This window comes from Malania oleifera, chromosome 8, assembly GCF_029873635.1.
Source record: "Malania oleifera isolate guangnan ecotype guangnan chromosome 8, ASM2987363v1, whole genome shotgun sequence".
Taxonomy (NCBI): Eukaryota; Viridiplantae; Streptophyta; class Magnoliopsida; order Santalales; family Ximeniaceae; genus Malania; species Malania oleifera.
The window spans coordinates 84312801-84331669 of NC_080424.1; the positions used below are offsets into that span (position 1 = coordinate 84312801).

At 36.7% G+C, this 18869-nt stretch overlaps 1 protein-coding gene across 3 annotated transcripts; it reads left to right on the plus strand.

Annotated features, from left to right (window-relative positions):
* Positions 1-693: 693 nt before the first annotated feature.
* LOC131161687 (probable E3 ubiquitin-protein ligase RHG1A) lies at positions 694-18113 on the plus strand. Of its 3 annotated transcripts, none has more exons than XM_058117616.1 (6): positions 694-860; positions 2827-4700; positions 8414-8464; positions 16969-17067; positions 17392-17535; positions 17759-18113. In XM_058117616.1, exons 1-6 carry the CDS (start codon positions 812-814, stop codon positions 17891-17893), a joined length of 2352 nt encoding a protein of 783 aa, XP_057973599.1. In that variant the 5' UTR covers positions 694-811; the 3' UTR covers positions 17894-18113. The 3 variants fall into 3 exon arrangements, with proteins under 3 accessions (XP_057973599.1, XP_057973600.1, XP_057973601.1); XM_058117617.1 differs by having other exon boundaries at positions 720-845; XM_058117618.1 differs by lacking the exon at positions 694-860 and adding an exon at positions 1275-2375.
* The last annotated feature ends 756 nt before the right edge of the window (positions 18114-18869 follow it).

The following is an 18869-nucleotide window of genomic DNA, read 5'->3' on the forward strand; positions in this document are numbered from 1 at the left end:
ACATGTCAAACTCTCCTTTAAGCAAAAAAATGAAAGGGTAATTAGCAATGCTTGAATTGTAATTCAAAAATTCCAACTCTCATCGGGTCAACCCGTAGCCCCCCTTCTCCTCTGTTTCTTAAAACAGCAACCCATGTGCAAAAATGGGGAGCCATATTGGGCCAAAGCAGAGCACAAAGGAAAAAGGGTACCGCCCAAGAAAGAAAAAGCAGAGCAACCAAAAACCAAAGGACCAAAACCCCTTTGAAAGGTAAGAAATAAGAACAAAGATCCAATTGGGAAGAAGCAGAGAAGCCCACGAACACGAAGGGTGCATGCATATATATGAAACAATTTAAAGCAAGTTTGGTAACAGTCGCAGATCCTCACGCCCCAAAGTCTCTGCATTCACACCTCTTTTACTGTCTCTCAAGGGCTCAGAGACGGAACAAAACAACACAAGGTCACCACCCCCACCCCCACCCCCAATATGATTCTGTTTCCGTCAAGTGCACATCTATGCATAACATAATAATCATAACATTAGATATTACTCATTATTAGAGATGATGGAAAAAGGAGTCTATTTGTAGAGGGTCAAAGCGAAACAGGGTATCCGGGACTTTAGGTAAAGGGCAAAATCCAAGTCGTCTGATGGTGGATCCCATGCCATTATAAAATTGCCATGTACATTTTTAAATTCCATTGCATCCCAACTCCATTCCCATTACCAAATTAATGGTCACTGCACAACTCACAACTCACACCCACCTCGCACAGAGAGAGACATGTGATGGGTCACAGGTGCTTGGCGTGATGAGAGAACCCAGAGATGGACTGCTTCTACGGCGCGTATTGGGAGACGGGTCTCTCTTTGCTGGGTTTTCTTTCTCTCTCCCTCTTTTTTGGGTTGCATAATTTTTATTACTCGCCCCTTTATTATTCTTTATTTAAATATTTAAATATTATTTTAAATAAAAGATTATAATTTCAAAGATTTAAAATTTGACGTTTGATAAATCTTGAGTTTATCACTTAAAGTATTTTTAATGAATAAAAAATAAAATAACACGGGAGAGAGGCGATTTGTTTTTGATTTTGGTATAATTTTTTAGAGATTTTTGGTGCCAAAAACAGAGAAGAGAAAATAGGAGCAGGGGAACTTTCCGTTTGTCTTTTTTTTTTTGTATATTCTGTATATGTTTATTTTTAATTTTTTAAAAATTCATGTTAGGAAACTGCTGACTATTTACTCTGTTTGTCCTCTGGGTTGTTTTGTAAATTGGAAGATTAGCAGTAGCTGTCTTCTTTTATCTCTCTCTCTTCTCTCTCTCTCTCTCTCGCCATTCTATTCTCATCTCATCCTCCATCCAGCCTGCCTTTTCTCTTTCCCCCATTGTTCACTGCGCCTCTTCTCTGTCTCTTTGCCCCCATCTTTTCTCTGCCTAGAGAAAAAAGGAGAGGGGAAGCAGAGAGCAAAGGGAGGTTTCTTCTTCGTTTTCTCCGGAGAACTGGGCTTTAGATCGATCGGCTTCTTCCGGCATCTAATTTCTTTTGTACGTTCTTCGGTTCATCTTTCCTTCTCTCTCTCTCTCTCTCTCTCTTTGGAGCGATCGATTGGCGATCGTCTCATGTTTTTGTCAAATATTTGTGCAGCTGCGTTGTTGAGATTTTTGTTTTTTTTTTTTGGGTTTTAAAACCATGGGTCTTTTTTTATTTTCACTGATTATTCGTGATTTTTAAATTTCGGATCGTTTGATACGAGCTGGTTCGTGAATTAGATTTGTCTTTTACCGTTGCTGGGCTCATCCAGTATTGATTCTGAGGAGGCTTCGAAGAAGAATAACCGACTATTTTGCCCTTTATTCCGTATTTTTGGTCCATGAGTTTGATTTTTATTTTGTGAAATAAAGATTAACGTTATGTGTTTAGTCGAGCTGCAAATTCTTCGTCTTCCCATGGTATGGTAGTTGCGTGTTGTAGCTTGAATTGTTCATCTGCCTGCCTTCTTTGTTGTTCGTTGTCAGAAATCTTCCGTGGATAGATGCGTATTATTTGTGAATAGCCTGTCCTCGGACTCGGAGTTTGCCTTAGTAGAATTTGGTTTTCCGCGACTGATGCTCATGTTGCTTTACTCTGTCATCTGGGGCTTGTAAGATTTAGGGACATCGGTTTAAGCTCCCACAGCGAGTAGCTCATCTCATCGGCTATCTAGCTCACACGGATTGTACGAATTTCTGTTGTTCCTTACTGGACTGTTCTGCCGGGGGCAGATTCAATTTAATATGGTTGTTTGAGGTGTAATGTGTTAATGAACTAGTAAATGTCTTGGTTCTTGGTCGCCCTCCCCAATCAAGTCTTGACTGGTTTAGATGGCAAATAAATGGATTGGCCCAGCTGAGTGTCTTTGCTTGAACTGTTTATCTCTTCTTTTTACTACTCATGGTCGTGCATTATATTAATATAGTTCCTTGGTTTATTGTAAGTCTTAGATGGGCTTCTTACGTTTCTTCCACTAATGTAATTAGTTATACCCATAGTGAATTGGAAAATGCGATGTTATGCATTTGGAGCCAAATATCCTTTTGGTATCAGTTATCTGTATTACTTCTGCCATTGCACACCCCACTGTGATAAAGAATTTGTTAAGCTTATGGTGAATCTGTTAAGCCCATTTTTACTTGTTTGGATTAGTACCTGGAAATGGGTCAATTGGTTGCAAGAGCTTTTGCATTTATATTGTTTTTTGTATGCTGATCTTATGTTGCATGGAATTGGTTAGTCAGTACATGACTTGTGGTTATTTGAATGTCTCTTATATTGTTGTTTGCGGTTCCATGATTTCAGGCTTTCAAAAGAGTTGCTGTGCCTGGCATACTGTTTATTCTGGGAATTTATTCAGGACTCGAACATTTTTTATAAGGGAATACAAAATAACCCTAATGCAAGGGCAAAGGGGCACTATTAGTTCCTTGCCTGAAACACTAGATTTTGATCATGGATCTACATCAAGTAATACTGGTATAGAGCAGCAGATCTGCTGGAATAATTTAAGGAATCCATCAGAAAATAGGTTACCAGACTATATTCTGCCACATGGTGATACAAATGTTACATATCTGAATGCTATTAGACATGAAGGGCAGAATTTGGGCCGGTGGAGTTTAGGTCAACCAAGTTCCAGCAGTGCTCAAAACGAGATGAGTCGCGATGAACATAAAATGGAGCATGGACTGTCTTCTTCATTGATTGCTTCTGCTGGTGCTGGTCCAAGGTTGGAAGAACAGCGATGTGAGACAACTAATCTTCTTTCAATGGACAATGTTAATGTGAACTTTAGTACCAATCAAATTGCAAATGGGCCATTGTTGTTGCAAAGTTCAAGTTCTGATCCTATAACTCATAACATTAACATTAATGCCAGATTTGTTGCCCATGGCGGGGATAATTGTCAAGTCGTGGAATGTCCTAATTCATACAAGTCAGGCAGTTCAATAAATGAGCAGATTCCTTCTACCAGTAGCTCTTCTGATCCTTTTGGGGCTCATTCTAGAACTGCTGGATATTTGGTTGAAGAGAATGATGGCAGACCAGGTTGTTCTTTGGATGGTCGTCGGTTGTCCTGTAAAAGAAAGGCTCTTGATGGGAGTGTTGGCCAATCGTCCATGGATGGAAGTTCAAGCTTTCAGCATGCAGAAAGTAGCATATGGCACGCTGTTCCTGCTCACAATAATGCTGGCGGTAGTTTAACTATATCTACTCCCTCAGATAATTTTCTTGGTGTTGGACCCTTCGAGCAGGTGAATCCAAGACTTGGCATTGGTGCAGCTGGAGGACCTTCTGACAATGTTCCTTCCCTAACCGAAGCGGGAAGTGCTGAAAGCTCCCAGAGAAATTTCCGCATGAGGGTAAATCCTTCACACCAACAAGATTCTCTACCCCCTAATTTGTTTTCAAGAGGGAGTTCTGTTGGTCATTTTAATGTTTCATCTCCTGGTCAATCTTTGAGACTTCTTCCAGTTAATCATTCTCCTGACCTGGGATTGGCACAGACAACAGACAGCACAAGTTCTCAAAACCAGTCTTTCGTGGTGCGTGTTCCTCCTATGCCACGAAATGTGCATTCATTTAGGTGGAATGGAGCCTCTAGCTCAAGATCTGGTAATTCATCAAATTCTGTCATATCTGGAGTTAGAGATGCCTCGCTACGTGAGGAATCCAACTCAAGAAGTTTGCCAAGAAACATTTCAGAACATCCTATGTTTATTCCTGCCGCTGATTTGAGAAATTCAGCTCAAAATCCAACAAATTGGAATTTAGCAAGTGGAAATATAAGTATTCCAGGAAATGTTGCTTCAACTTCTAGGACTGGCTCAAATTCAGGTGCTGCCCATCCATCATCTGCTTCTAATCGAGTTCCTCATCGCAATCCTTCTTCACAATATCCTCGGAGATTGTCTGAGTTTGTTCGTCGATCATTGTTTTCTTCTGTTGGCTCTGACTCTGGTGGCCAGGGCAGTAATCATTCTCCACTTCATTCAGACCCTGCTCCCTCACCAGAGATGCTGCTTCCATCTGGAGCTGGTAGTCAGGGGCATCATCAGTCACACTCAAGGTCAGCATTATGGTTGGACAGCCAGGGTGATAGCGTCCTTGGATTTCCCCATTCATTGCGAAATTTTTCTGCAGGCAGTGAAGGGAGAAGCAGACTGGTATCTGAGGTTTGTTCTGAACTCTTTTTTATATGGCTACACAATTTTTTCACTTGAAATGTGTTACCATCATTCATTGTGTTTGGTCAGGGATCTCTTGAGTGTATGGTCGCTGTGGTGGTTTTATATAATGGGAATCTTGTGCTAAATTTGTGAAATTACCTTAGTGTAATGAATTGTGACCAAGACTTAACTAGGACAAAGATGTTTAAGAAAAATAATGCAATCTAATAGTTGAAAACAATCTTACACTAACGTTTTTTGTGCCCTCGGTGTGGTCCAATAGATGGTTGTTGCTTACTCCTTTTTTTTGGGAAGGGGGGGGGGGGTGGTGAGTAAGAAAAAAAATTACAATGAAACATAGAAAAATTTTAAAAATTGACAATGTTAGAAGGGTAGTCTACTTAATTCAGACAACTAAACATGTTTGAGTCATATTTTTAAGGGTGTTAAAAGGGTTATAATTAATTGTTGAAAGTAAAGCACAAAGGAACATGCTGTCATTTTAAACTTGCGGATGTAGTAAACTTGGTAATTTTCCCAGTGTTGATGGGATCAATATGGATTCACCATGGGTGGAAAACTCTGGAATGTGGATCCTTCTCTAGGTTGCATTGTCCTGTTTTCTTTAAATGTCAAGGATAACTTTTTTTTATGGAATTGTCAATTGTGTATCCCGAGCTTTCATTCATATTACCCATGCTTGCTTCCATTTTTGACATTGTAATCTTCTTTCCTCGAAGGGGGGACTACAAGACCAATTTTAATAGTTGCAGTCATTTTCACTGTTGTGTACTTGCGATGCAGCATTGATTAGGAAATCAATAGCAGTATAGGCAAGCTGAAAACAGGGTTTGTCTTATGAAGAAAATATTGGTTTTCTTATGTTATTGCTTTAAAATGATTTTAACTGGAAAATGTTAATGTGATTGGTCATTGGCGTTTTGATATATCCCAAGCCCACAGTTACAATTTTGCTTTAATTTCTCTTAAATGGGAATGATAAGGCCACACCTTTGGGTTATTGCCATAAACCCATTATTTCTCTAATAGAGTAATGTACTATTTGTTAATTTTCAAATTTGTGTTCGGGATGTCAGTTTGAATATTATTGCCCATAGCAACCAACGTTTGATACCTAGTTCATTGTTCGCCGTGCATATTGTATGTGTAAGAAGAAATCCAGTGATCAAATCAATTGTGAACTTATATGCATTGCCTGTTGGCTTTGGAATCAACCAATATGTTATTGAACCTATTTGCAGCACAGTAGGTGCTGCCCAAGGTGGTGAGCAAGGTATGCTTGCTTCTTCTGGAGTTATAGTGAAGAAATAATGTTTAGTTTTATGGAGAGGTTGTAAGGTTGTTCTTTCTTACTTGCTACTGGGTATTTGGAGGGAAAGGAACAAGAGGACTCTGGAAAATGCTGTTGCCTCTCCACAGGGTGCAGTTTCTTCTGGTCTTTTGGTATTTGTAGGGAAAGCAGCAATTTTATCTCTTTAGAATTTTGAGTTGAATAGGAAGTTTCTCTTTAAACCGTATGCTTGGAGTCTGTTCTTAGGAAATTTCCTTGCTAAGTCCTTTTTTGGATTGTGTTCTAGATTATTGAGTCATCATGTATAGACGTTTTGGTCTTCCTTTACACCTTTTATTGTTTATTTATTTTTTACATCTAAATTGAACATCTAGTTCTCCACAATCTTGCTATTACAAGTGTAAATTTGAGGCTATTACATGTTTGATTTGTTTTTATAGAGTACGGATAATTTTGGATTTTTTTTTAATTTCAGGAAAAAGTCTATTGTGAAATTTTTCTTTAATTCGAAAAATAAAACTTTAATTTTGAAAAAGGACGTGTTTAAAGCTTTATTTAATGTAACAATTAGTTACATGGATGGCGAGGGTGTTAGAGCCTTTTTTCTTTGGATTTCAAGATGATTGTAAATGATTTTGATCAGTGGCTGTTTGCTTTCATAATTAAACGCTTGCTGGTCTGACCTAATCTCTTTGGGTTTTCTTTTTAACCTTTTTGCATTTGAGATACTCATCCATTTGAAATCTTTTTTTGTCTTCTTTTGACATTAGGTCTGTCAATAAATTTATGAGGCATTTTGATTTGGAAGCAGATTTTCCTCGGTTTTGATGGTCTATTTCCTGCTGTGTATGACTAACTATATTTTCCATTTCAACCTTGAGGAAAATGTGGATTATTCTAGATGCTTGAATTAGTTTTAGACTTGTTTTGTATTATTGGAACTTCCTTGGTGGGAACTAAGTTTGGTTTTGTGGAATGGAATAAGTTAGTAGTGGAATGGTATATGGGCATAATAATTATGAAAAAGAGGCTGTATCTTTTCAGGGAAATGCCCATACAAAATTTAGTGTTATTGTTACTAACATAAAATACACAAGGAATGATTATTACCAAATTTCATCATGAGAATGCCTATTCTATGTCAGTTCCTATTCAATGCTCATTGCAATAACATCAACTCTTGCATGGTAATTAGCATAAAAAACACAACTGTTTAATATCAAATATTATATTCCTATGCCACAATTATTTTATTCTCACAGTTACATTCTGCGTACCAAATTTAACCTTAATTCTGTTCCCAGCTTGGTTTGGCTTAACAGTTGTTCATATGTATTTGCTTTTTGGTTACTGTTAGGGATGTAAATGATCTAGGTTGGTGGATATCCCACCTCATTGCGCCTGTATTGGGGCAGATTTGGTAATTCTCTAAACAGATTAGGATAGTAGTTGGGGATTAATTGTAATCTAAGGTAGATTTGGAGCAGTAAGTGGGAAATATATTCTCATGCCCAAATCCACCCTGCACCGAATACTGTGTGTGTGTGTATTTAAATATAGCATTTCTATTCAATTGTTCATAGTTTCCTAGTTCCTACATTTTTTTTATCATTTTATTTTAATTTTATATTATTTTTCAACTAGGTTACGTATTGTCAGCGGTATAATTATTTTTTCTTTAATATTTTTATAATGAAAAAAACTATACAAATATATTTATTTTATTTTAATAATAAAAATATTTCAGTTTTTTGGTTTTTTTAATACCTGATGGAGCAGTTTTGGTAGAACCCCTTGTTGGAGGTAGATCTCGCAATGAGACAGTGAGGGGATACACATGTATATGCAGGGTGGTAGGGGGCATGGGTCCATTGTTCAGGTCATTTATTTCCATCTTGCAGTTAAGAGGCTTAGCGTTGCTGGTGAGTATGCCTCGATGTGAAATCAATTTTATAATGGAATCACTTTGTTAAAGACAGCCATTGAGGTCATAACCTGTTGTAGACTTAGCAATGATTTGATTCTATCATAAAAAAGAGTAAGAGTATTGCTCAGTTCTTCAGACTTTGTGTTCGACATGTGGAATACTTTTTGTAACTGTGGTCTAGTAAAACTAAAGAAGGCTCTGTTTGATTAGGTGTTTTACAGCCGAAAGTCTCATATCACCTAGACTGTATATTCTTCTTGTGAATTCAAACTTGAGGTGGGTTTCAATCCCAAATGTATGTTTTTATTGAGCACCTGTTTTTGGTTGTGTTGTCTGAACATTTAAGGTAAGCTTGTGCCATTTGAATATTAAGTTTACTGTTACTTCCATTATGTATATGTGTGTGTGTGTGTGTGTATAATTTTCATTTGGAAAATAAGCATTATATAAGTTCTGACAGTTCCATTTTGTGTGGAACAGATTCGTAATGTCTTGGATCTTGTGCGCCGGCGTGAGGGATTAGGATTTGAGGTGAGATCCTGTCATTTAAGACTTGTATTATTATTATTATTATAAAAAAGCATGTAGATGGAAGTGTTGTAATGTGGCATGTGGAGGCATAGGGGCGCACACATGTTCCTTTGGTTTACCTTTTTTTTTTATAAATAAAATAAAATAATGTTAACTCATTAGTGGTAGTGACAAATGGCCTGGCGAGCCTTTCTAAGAAGCAAAGAATTTCACTTCCTTACAACACCATAACAACCAAGTCTTAGGTCCCGCTAGCGCTAGGTAGGATAGGCCATATGAACATATATAGTTTTTGCTATTTCACACAATTTAGAGCTGCATCCCTCATATTCACCATCTCTAAGTCATTCTAGGCCTGCCTTTCCCATTCTTGCTACCTTTAATAATTTGGTCTTCTCTTATTTTTATCTTTTAGAGTTGTACTTCTCATTCATCTTAGCATTCTCAATTATGCAACATTTACATTTTAGATATGTTTTTTCTTAATTGCTCAACAATTTGATTCATACAGTATGGCTGGTCTTATAATCTCTTATAATACTTTTCTTTTAATTTTAAAGGTATTTTAGGATTACGAAACATGCTTGAGTATCCAACCTGCTTTTAACTCTATGCATCATTTCTTCAATTTCTCCTTTGTCTCATATAATAGATCTAAGGTATTGATATCTAGTGTTAATACAAATTTCTTGACTATCAACTTTAATAGTTTCTCCATTATTCCTATATGTCTAGTTTCATCAATGCAGACAATATCATCTACATAGAACTTCATTTTAGGGATGTCTTGTAAATTCATCCATAACTAAGCAAGAAGAAAAAGCTGAGGATCAACCATTCATGTATGCCTACTGTGAAGAGAAATTAGCTACACTCATCCCAAAAAATGCTCAATTAGTCATTACCCTATACATATCCTTAATGTCATCTGGGAATCATTTAGAGCCACTTATGCCACCGGTTGGCAGCAAAAAAGTGTAAAGTATTTACAACTTAAAAATAAATGTTTGTGCACAATATGTGTTGGTTGATATGTTCAAAAAGTGTGCTTATTATATAAAATACTTAAAAACAAGTTCTCAATTTAAGTGGATTTTATAAGCAATTATCACACTTTCTGTAAGTGTTACGATAACTGCGTGATAACTTGTAATTTTGGCCAACAAAGTTTGCTTTTGACAAGTTCCCAAAGTCATAATTCAATAATAAATTTTATTAGCATTTTTTATAATTTATAAATTATAATTTAATAAATTATATAAATAAATTTTTTATAGATAAATGTATTATTAAATTTGAAGCATTATAAATTATATTTTAATAATTTTAATACAATTTAAACATTTGTAGTCAAATTAATTATTTTTTTTTGTAAATATATTTTTATAACTATATTTATAAATTAAAACAATTTGATCTTGTAATTTTTATTAATTTTAATTTATTTATTATGAGGCTACAACATTTTCTCAAACAATGAAATATGTGTAAATCTATTTTAAAATTCACTAGTCATTATAAACGTGAGTAGCTAAGTACTACTCACTATAAATATGAGTATCTATATACTACTCGCTTTACAAGTACGTGCAGCCAGCACTTATTTTCTGACACCGCCAATCAGTACTTGTGAGTCTGACCTTCAAAACTTACCTGGTTCAGCACATACTACCATCACTTTTTCCAATCAACGCATATTGATATACCTACAATCTACTCATTTCTTTTATAGAACCCACAGTAGTTCTTCCTGGATACCTCAAAGGTTTTCTTCTCGTCAACAATACAAATCATGTATGAGTTCCTCTTCTTCTCTTTGAAACTTTATCATTAATCTCCTTAATGTGTAAGCTTCTATATTGATCTAAATTGATATGCTAAAACTCCTTTTATTTTATTAAATGTGAACACTGAGCTCCTTGGCTTCTTTTGTGGTTCCAATAGTAATAACTGGATGTAGTGCACAAGATCCCATGCAGATTGATTGTATTTGGGAGACATGGGTATTGGGTGGAGTCAGGTGGAGGAATGGCATAAGGGGCATTTTGGAAGTTAATTATATTTTATTGTTGCTGCAGAAAAATGCTTCTTGGCTTGATAAATAACTAGAGATGGTGTACATGCAATTCACATGCATGCAGTTGTGGTAAATTACCCCATTGAGTTGGAGCAAAATGGAGAAACATGGACATAGATTAGTTACAAGTGTAAAAAATTATAATTTGTAGTGCATGGGAGTTCCATGGAGAGATTTTAGGAAAGGGGTTTGCTAGTTACTTTAATCACATTTTTTAACCCAACACAAAAACTTATTGAAGCGTGAAAAAACGTCGTGTATGAAGCAAAAAAAATATTAATGTGTGGATTATTGAAATGGTTTTGATATACACTAGATGATGGGGAGTTGGTGGGGATGATGATAAAATTTACATATATAGGGGTTGTTTGGTATTGTCTGTGTTTTCTATGAGGGCAGGTGATGCAGGGGCAGCATCAAGGTTTTGCAGCCAGGGGAAGGGAGGAGAGAAACTTGCGTTTGCTTCAATTCAAATTCATCGACAACTGCCTACAACATGTCTTTCATAGACTATTTATGAGATAGCCTACACACATAAGTTTCACACATACCCCTAAAACTACATGAATTACAAACGATCCCCTAAATTACACAAATATTACAAACAACCCTCAAATACACATAATCCTATACTAATTAATACTAAACACACATAATAAACTTCTAAATAAACCCAACAATCCTCAATCCAATTCTTCTAAGTATTTTCCAACAAGGATCTTCCTGAGGTTTACCTTCTTATCCTACATCAATTCTTGAATTTTGAAATGTTGGAGGATCAAAAGTGAGAAGCAAACTTGAATTCTTTGAAAGTGAACACTTGAGCGATACAAGAAACCATGATCCTTTGGCAGCATCATAGACTTAAATTGAGAGTTGGCATCAATAAACACATCAGGAATGATGAACTCCAACAATAGGAATGTTTGAAAGATGTTGGATGTCTTCAAGCACATTCATTGCCTTGCTTGTAGTGTCTTCAAGTTGAGTACTTTGACAGATTCTTTGCCTTGGTTGATTGGATGTGTGGGCTCTAAGATGATCTTCTTACCATTATAGTGGAAGACATATGTGCTCTCATGTCCTTGAGTCACACCCGTATCATCCAACCAAGGAGAACCAAGGAGTACATGGCCAATCTCTTCAGAGGTATGATATCACACCAAACATTATCAGAATAGTCGCCAATTTGGATAGGAACTAAACATCTTTCACAAACATGTGTGGTAGTGTTTTTATCCAAGATATTTCATAAGACCCTGGCAGGTTCTGGATGACGTTGCATTCCAGTGACTCCATTTCTATAAACCACACTCATAGGACATCTTCCATCAATGATGAATTTGTATACATTTCCTCCACACTTGAGAAAGGTGTGGAAAAGCTTCAAATTGTGCCCAAGGTATGATACATGGCAGTCCTTTGTCCAATATTTTGTCACCATGTTGCTGGATTTTTACTTGTATACACTGCAACTATATATCACCAAAAGTTCTTAACACACTTGCCCACAATACTCAATCTAGTCGAGCAAAACCATAAAGTTGACTCCCATTTTCAAGAACTATCTTCAATTCTCCTTTGATCTTGAGTGTCATGCTGAAATGAAACAAACTCACCTTGAAAATTCACAAAATGCAGCAATAGAACCTGGTTTTTAGTGCTGGCAGGGAGAATTTCTCACTTCTCCAGGCAAATTATCATACTTGCAAAATATCAAGTCTGGAGCCAAAATATCATGCTGCAAATCAAAATCTAAGGAGAAAACACCAATTTTTCGTGGCTGGAATCAAATTTTCAGGATTCTGGAACCAGGAGAAGCTTCAGGCAGAGTTCCACTCGCAGGTCGCTGGTGCAAGGGACCCCGGCGGCGATACACTGGCGAGGAAACATTGGTTGAGGGGAGATCAGGGGATGAGGAGTTCAAGGGTATTGGTGGTGTGATGAAAAAAAGCAGTAACTTAGGGTTTTGTGAGGTCCTCATCTGGGAGAGGTTTGGCCTACGTGTGGAGCTTAACCGGTTGTTGGACAGCGACAAAATTCAAGTGGATGGGGGGTTTTGAGGGGTTCTGATTATTTGGGTGGTGGAGGTGTCTTGAAAATCAGCCAGGAAAGGTGTTCAAAAGGCTGGGGAACATGACTGGAATTTTTCGAAAAGTTCAGAACTGCTTTATATTTTTTTGAACTGATATTCAGAGAGAGAGAGAGAGAGAGAGCTAAGAAAATGCAGAAGAGAAAATAGGAAGAAGAAGATGAAAGATTGGTAGAATTTCTGGACAATAACTGTGGAGATACAGCAACAGAATTCAGAAATCAGAGAGAGTTGGGGGACAGAATAAAGAGAAGAAGGAGGAGAGGGCAGAAGGCTGCTGGACAGCAGAGGATTAGGGACAAAACGGGAGATCAGAATAGAGAAAAGAAAGAAGAACAGAAGAGGAAGAAGAGAAGAGGAGAAGAGTGAGGGGGAAATGGTAGGACTAAAGTGGAAGAACGGAGATCAAATTTGGGCTCTAATACCAAATGATGCAGGGGCAGTATCAAGTTTCTGTAGCCATGGAGAAATTAGAAGAGAAGGAAGGGAGGAGAGAGGAGATACAAGGGGGAAACTCAGATTCACTTCAATTCAAATTCATCAACTGCCTACAACATGGATTTCATACATTATTTATAAGAAAGCCTAAACACATACCCCTAAAATAGCTACATGAATTATAAACAAACCCCTGCATTACACAGATATTGCAAACAATCCCCAAATGTACATAATCGTATGCTAAATAGTACGAAACACACATAATAAACTGCTAATTAAACCCAACAATCCTAGATCCAAGTCTTCTTTAAGTATTCTCCCAACAAGGATCTTCCCGAGGTCTTGCTTCTTATCCTGCATCGACAGACCTTGGAACAAGGGTAAGGTTGCTCCTTTATGACTGGTTGGTCATGGGTTTGAGATCAAAGAATTAGCCTCTCTGCACAAAAGCAGGGGTAAGATTGTGTAAACTGTGACAACCCTCCCTCTACCCTTACAAGGCGGGGAGGATTGTGGCCCGGGGGTGTCTTTTATTGCTATATGGTGAAAAATAGTTTTAACAGTTGTTTGTTTGTGTTGCTAGTTGTCTGTATCTATTGCTAGTTTTTGTAAAAAGTGAAAATCATATTTATGGTTTTTAATCGTTATGGCAACTTGATGCTATGATAATTTTTTTTTTGATCAGTAAAGAGAAAATTATAAGAGCAAGGCATCAAGGGGATGCCAACCTGCGGTACAAAACATCAACCACTTCGTAGAGTTTCACAAACATCAAGGATTACATTATGATCATTAACAATTTGGCCATTAAATCAGCTAGAGGCAGCAGAAATACACTGGTCTTTGCAAATCTAAAGTGGAGTAGTTGTATCCTTGAAGGTTCTCTTATTTCTTTCTTTCCAAGCACACCAAAATATGGCAAAAAGGATTAAGTTCAAGCCTCTCGCTTCTTCTTGGTGGCTCTGATGCCTTTCCAAGCCCAAATCTCTACTCCAACTGAATTTGCTGTAACCCACTGCTGTCTAGTCAAGGATAGAACCAAATTCCACAAGTTGAAACTTGTCCGGGGGCAGTGGAGAAGAACGTGGTTGACTGATGCTGCATCAGCCATACAAAGAAAACGCCTATTTGTGACTGTAAGCCCTCTTTTCTGCAGATGGCGAGAGGGATGAGGTTCAAAGCCTTTTGCTTCTTCTTGGTGGCTCTGATGCCTTTCCAAGCCCAAATCTCCCCTCCAACTGAGTTTTTCGTAACCCACTGCTGTCCAGTCAATCATAGAACAAAATTCCACGAGTACCTTGTTCAGGGGTAGTGGAGAAGAATGTGATCGACTGATTCTACATCAGCAATGCAAAGACCTATTTGTGACCATAAGCCCTCTTTTATGCAGATTGTTAGGGGTTGAAATATTTCCATATGCGGACTCCCAAACAAAAATGGCAACCTTTGAAGGGGCTGCTGTCCTCCAAATGTGAATCCAAGGGGAGTTGTTGCAATTTGTTCCCAGTCAATGAGAGCTTCTAGTAGAAAGATTTAACAATAAAAACACCATTTTGTCCAAAGCCCATTTTGGTTCATTAGGGATGCTTTGGTAACTGAATTTATAGAAAATTTTTTAAAAGTTAGAGAGTGCATGAAGTTCTTGATTTGCCACATTCCTAGTAAAAGGAATATTCTAGAAAATCCCCTAATTAGTGATTTGGAGATGATGATTGATAAGGGCATATTTGTCATAAATCAAGCTGTAGATGGAAGCAAAGACAACTCTAAGATTGCTATTCTCATGCCGCAGATCATGCCAGAAGTAAACGTTAGCCCCATTTCCCACTTGAAATGTCACATATTGGAAAAAATCATGCCATCATTACCTGATGAATTTCAAGTGGTCTTTCTCCTTCTTGAGCCTCTATAACCTCTTCCTGAGGAAGGGTTTATTCAAAGTGAGGAGGGATTTGAGCCCCAAACCTCCCAAACAAACAGGTCGTTTAACCACTCCCCATCTAACGAGGTGATATTTGATGTCCTCCCCTAAATTTCCCCAAATAAATCTTCTCCGAATTCCCTCCAATCTCCTAGTGATTGAGGTCGGTAAGGGAAGGAGGGACATGAAATAAACTGGAAGATTCGCCAAAGTGCTCCTGATAAGGGCAAGTCTGCATGCTTTTGATAAGAAGTTTCTTTTCCATCCTGGTAATATTCTTTAAACTATTCAGTAATAGGGTCCCAGACTCCTTTGTCTATGTATTTGGCTCCGAAGGGGAGACCAAGGTAATTAATGGTAAAGGATCCTATCTTGCAGCCCAGAAGACCAGCAAGGAAGGTCTCCTGTTGTGTTCTCTCCAATTGGAAAAAGCTCACTTTTATCAAGGTTCAATTTTAGGCTTGAGATAGCCTCAAACCCAAACAAAATGCATCGGAGGTTGAGGATATGTGGTGGTCATCTTTGCAAAAAATAGTAGTATCATCTGGGAAAATGAGATGAGAAACTTTTTGTAAGCCTTCCATTTCCGCCCAACTTGAGTTCTCCAAAGATCCCTCTTTTGGTAGCTTTCATTAGCATGAGGCTAAGCACCTCCATAACCAAAATAAACAGAAAAAGGGACAAGGGGTCTCCCTATCTCAAGCCTCTCGAGTAGTGAAAGAAATCAGAAGGATAGCCATTTATGAGCACTGAAAAGCTTGGGATTTGGATGCATTGAGCAATCCAACTACACTAGAGCTCCCCAAAGCCCATTTTCCGGAGGGGATAAAGAAGGAAGTTCTAGTTTGCACCTCCATAACCAAAATTTGATGCTATGATAATTTAATGCCCATACTTGACCCTATGGATTATATCACTTGCTTTATACAAATTTTTTAATTAAAATAAAAATAAAATGACAATGTGATTTGAAATATAATTAAAAGAAAAATCTCTATTAAATTCCTAAAATTTGAAAATATTAAAAGTTATTAGAAAAATCAATTTTACCATTTTTCAATTGTCATGTATGAGATAGGTTTGCTTTGGAGCGCTAAAAAGTGATTTTTAAAATATAATTATAAATAAATTAATTATAATTAATGTCTTATTTTTTTATTAATATTTCATAATTTATACTTTTTTTTGCTTTTTTATTATTTTAATAATATCTTCTAATCCTTATTTGATTCAAGGACAGCATGAGTTCAAATAGATTTTTAATTTGTTTAGTTTTGGATATGAACGAAACAGGTTTGTAGTTTTCAGTTTTTAGTTTCTATTTTGGTTTTTAGTTGTTTCTATTTCTAGTTTTCATTTCCATAATTTTTTATGGTGATACTAAATGGTCCTTTAATTTTTGAATTTGATTTTTTAAATAAAAAATAAAAAATTAGTATTATATGTAACAATATGGACTTGAGAAAGGGAGGTTATGGGCTGGGGAAAAAAAGTGAAAGGAGTATAATTTTATTGATAAGAACTAAGAAGGTATTTGAAACTGAGCTGCTGCCTGCCATGATTCCATGAATAATGGGATTTGGTCAGTTAATTTGGTTAACTGAACTTGACCGAAATGGTGTAATGGAAATATACTGAAAAAGTAAAGATACACTTCTCAATCACGAAAGGCTCAAATCTGACAAATTCAATGGAAATAAGAGAGAATTAAGTAGTGTAAATATCAATTTTTGGGAGGGAAGGGAATGACCTTATGACCGAAGTGAATTGAGTTTATACTTTGTGCCAGATCATGTATAGTTATAATATATAAGGTGGTTAATTTGGTTAATCAAACATGAAAATTCACAAAATTGGACCAAGAATTGGGTCAGTTAATTTGTTTAACGCCAAGCAATGCTCACCTCTCAATTACTTGCAACTACATTGCACATTGATTTAGCATTTGACTTGTGCGTTTTCTTCCGTGTCAGGATGTCATGATCCTTGATCAGTCTGTATTTTTTGGGGTGGCGGATGCCCACGACCGGCATAGAGATATGAGGCTTGATGTCGATAACATGTCTTATGAGGTAAAGTGACATAGTGGCCCTGTTCACTTGAGGAAAGCAATTTTATTTTCCATTTCAGTTTTCCAATATTTGTATTGGAAAGTTGGATAACATCTGTTTTTTTATATTTTTAAATTTTTCTATATAAATCTGGGAAAACTAGAAAAGGAGTTGACATTTTTGTGATTATTTGAAAATCTAGTAGTGGGAAATGAAAAGTATTTTTTATGAATATACAGGCCATGATTTCTTCCAAAATCTTAAACTGAAGTAGAGGTTCTCTCTTTAAATATTTTTTTTCTTTCAATTGGAAGTATAATAACACAAAGTTCATTGGAATTGCAGGAGTTACTGGCACTGGAAGAGCGTATTGGAAACGTAAGCACTGGATTGAGTGAAGAAACAATTTCGAAACGTCTGAAACAGCGAAAATATTTATGTAATGCTGCTGGAGCTGAGATGGATGTAGAACCCTGTTGTGTTTGCCAGGTGATCTATCATTTCTTGCATTGCTTGTCACTGAATCACACGATAAAAACTCTCCACGTGTTTAGGAGCCTGAAGATTGGAGTTGATTGTGTGAATTTTGACAGAATGTAATAGAGAAATATTAAGTCATTTGTAAATTCATACCAATTCAAATTCAAGGCTCGAAATTCAGTCTCCCAACACCTCTTCCACGATCTTAACCAACAATTTTGAACTCTTTCAGGAGGAATATGGTGAAGGAGATGATCTTGGAGCTCTGGACTGTGGGCATGAATTCCACTCTGGCTGTATCAAGCAGTGGCTGATGCACAAGAACTTGTGCCCCATTTGTAAAACCACAGCTTTGAGAGATGATTAATCTTTCTTTCTCCCTGTATTTGGATGAAGGGCAGTGGGCTTGAAAATGTGTAATTGCCCACTGTTTGCTGTTATCAAAATTCAATATTGTTGTTCTTCCCATGCTTTATTCTTCCATTTTGAAGCTAGTTGTTGTTGGCACTCTCCTTCCATACAATCTTTGTTTAAGATCATTTTTTAAAATCATATTTAACTTACCGTCAACTTTGGCGGCTTCGTCTTGGTGGTGAGAAAGAAAGTGAATGATTGAGGAAAGCAGTGCTGTTTTTCTTGAGCTTTGTCGTTTTATTCAGGGCTGAGTTGATTTGATACATGGGAATCACATTTCTTTATTATTGTTGTTGATTGTACTTGATAGGAGTTGGTGGGGTGCTGTGCGGTCAAACTTCTGTTACGTGACTCCGAGCAAAGGAGTCCGGACATTTCAAGTTTGTCAATGGCATCTTTTTTCTTTATTGGTGTTTCAACAAACAGGACCCAACCAATAGTTGGATTTCTAGAAAAAATTCTTCTTGATAGGGCTTGTAACGTTGGATTTCATTCCTAAGTATCAAATGTATGTCAACCCAACCAATAATTAATCATTTTACATGCATACAAATGTGTAGTTGTACGCTTCTCATTTCATGACTAAACTAAAATAATGTATTAGGAACTATAAATTTTAAGATTTGAATTTGTGAAAGTTTTGATAAATGTTAACCTTTTTTTCTCAAAAAAAAAAAAAAAGTTATATCGAATTTCGGACATTTGTATATGTTTGTCGTGTATTATGGGCTATTAGGGGCTTGCTCTGTATAGGCATGGACCTCAATTGTGTATAAGAAGCAAGGACAAATAGATGCAGTGGCTATTGATTATTGCAAGTAGGGTTTCAATCAAGTCTGAGTTGAGTTGAACTTTAATTTGTTTAGACTTAAGTCATTCAATAATTTCAACCTAGAGCTAGATAGATTCATTCATAGTTAAAGAAGTCA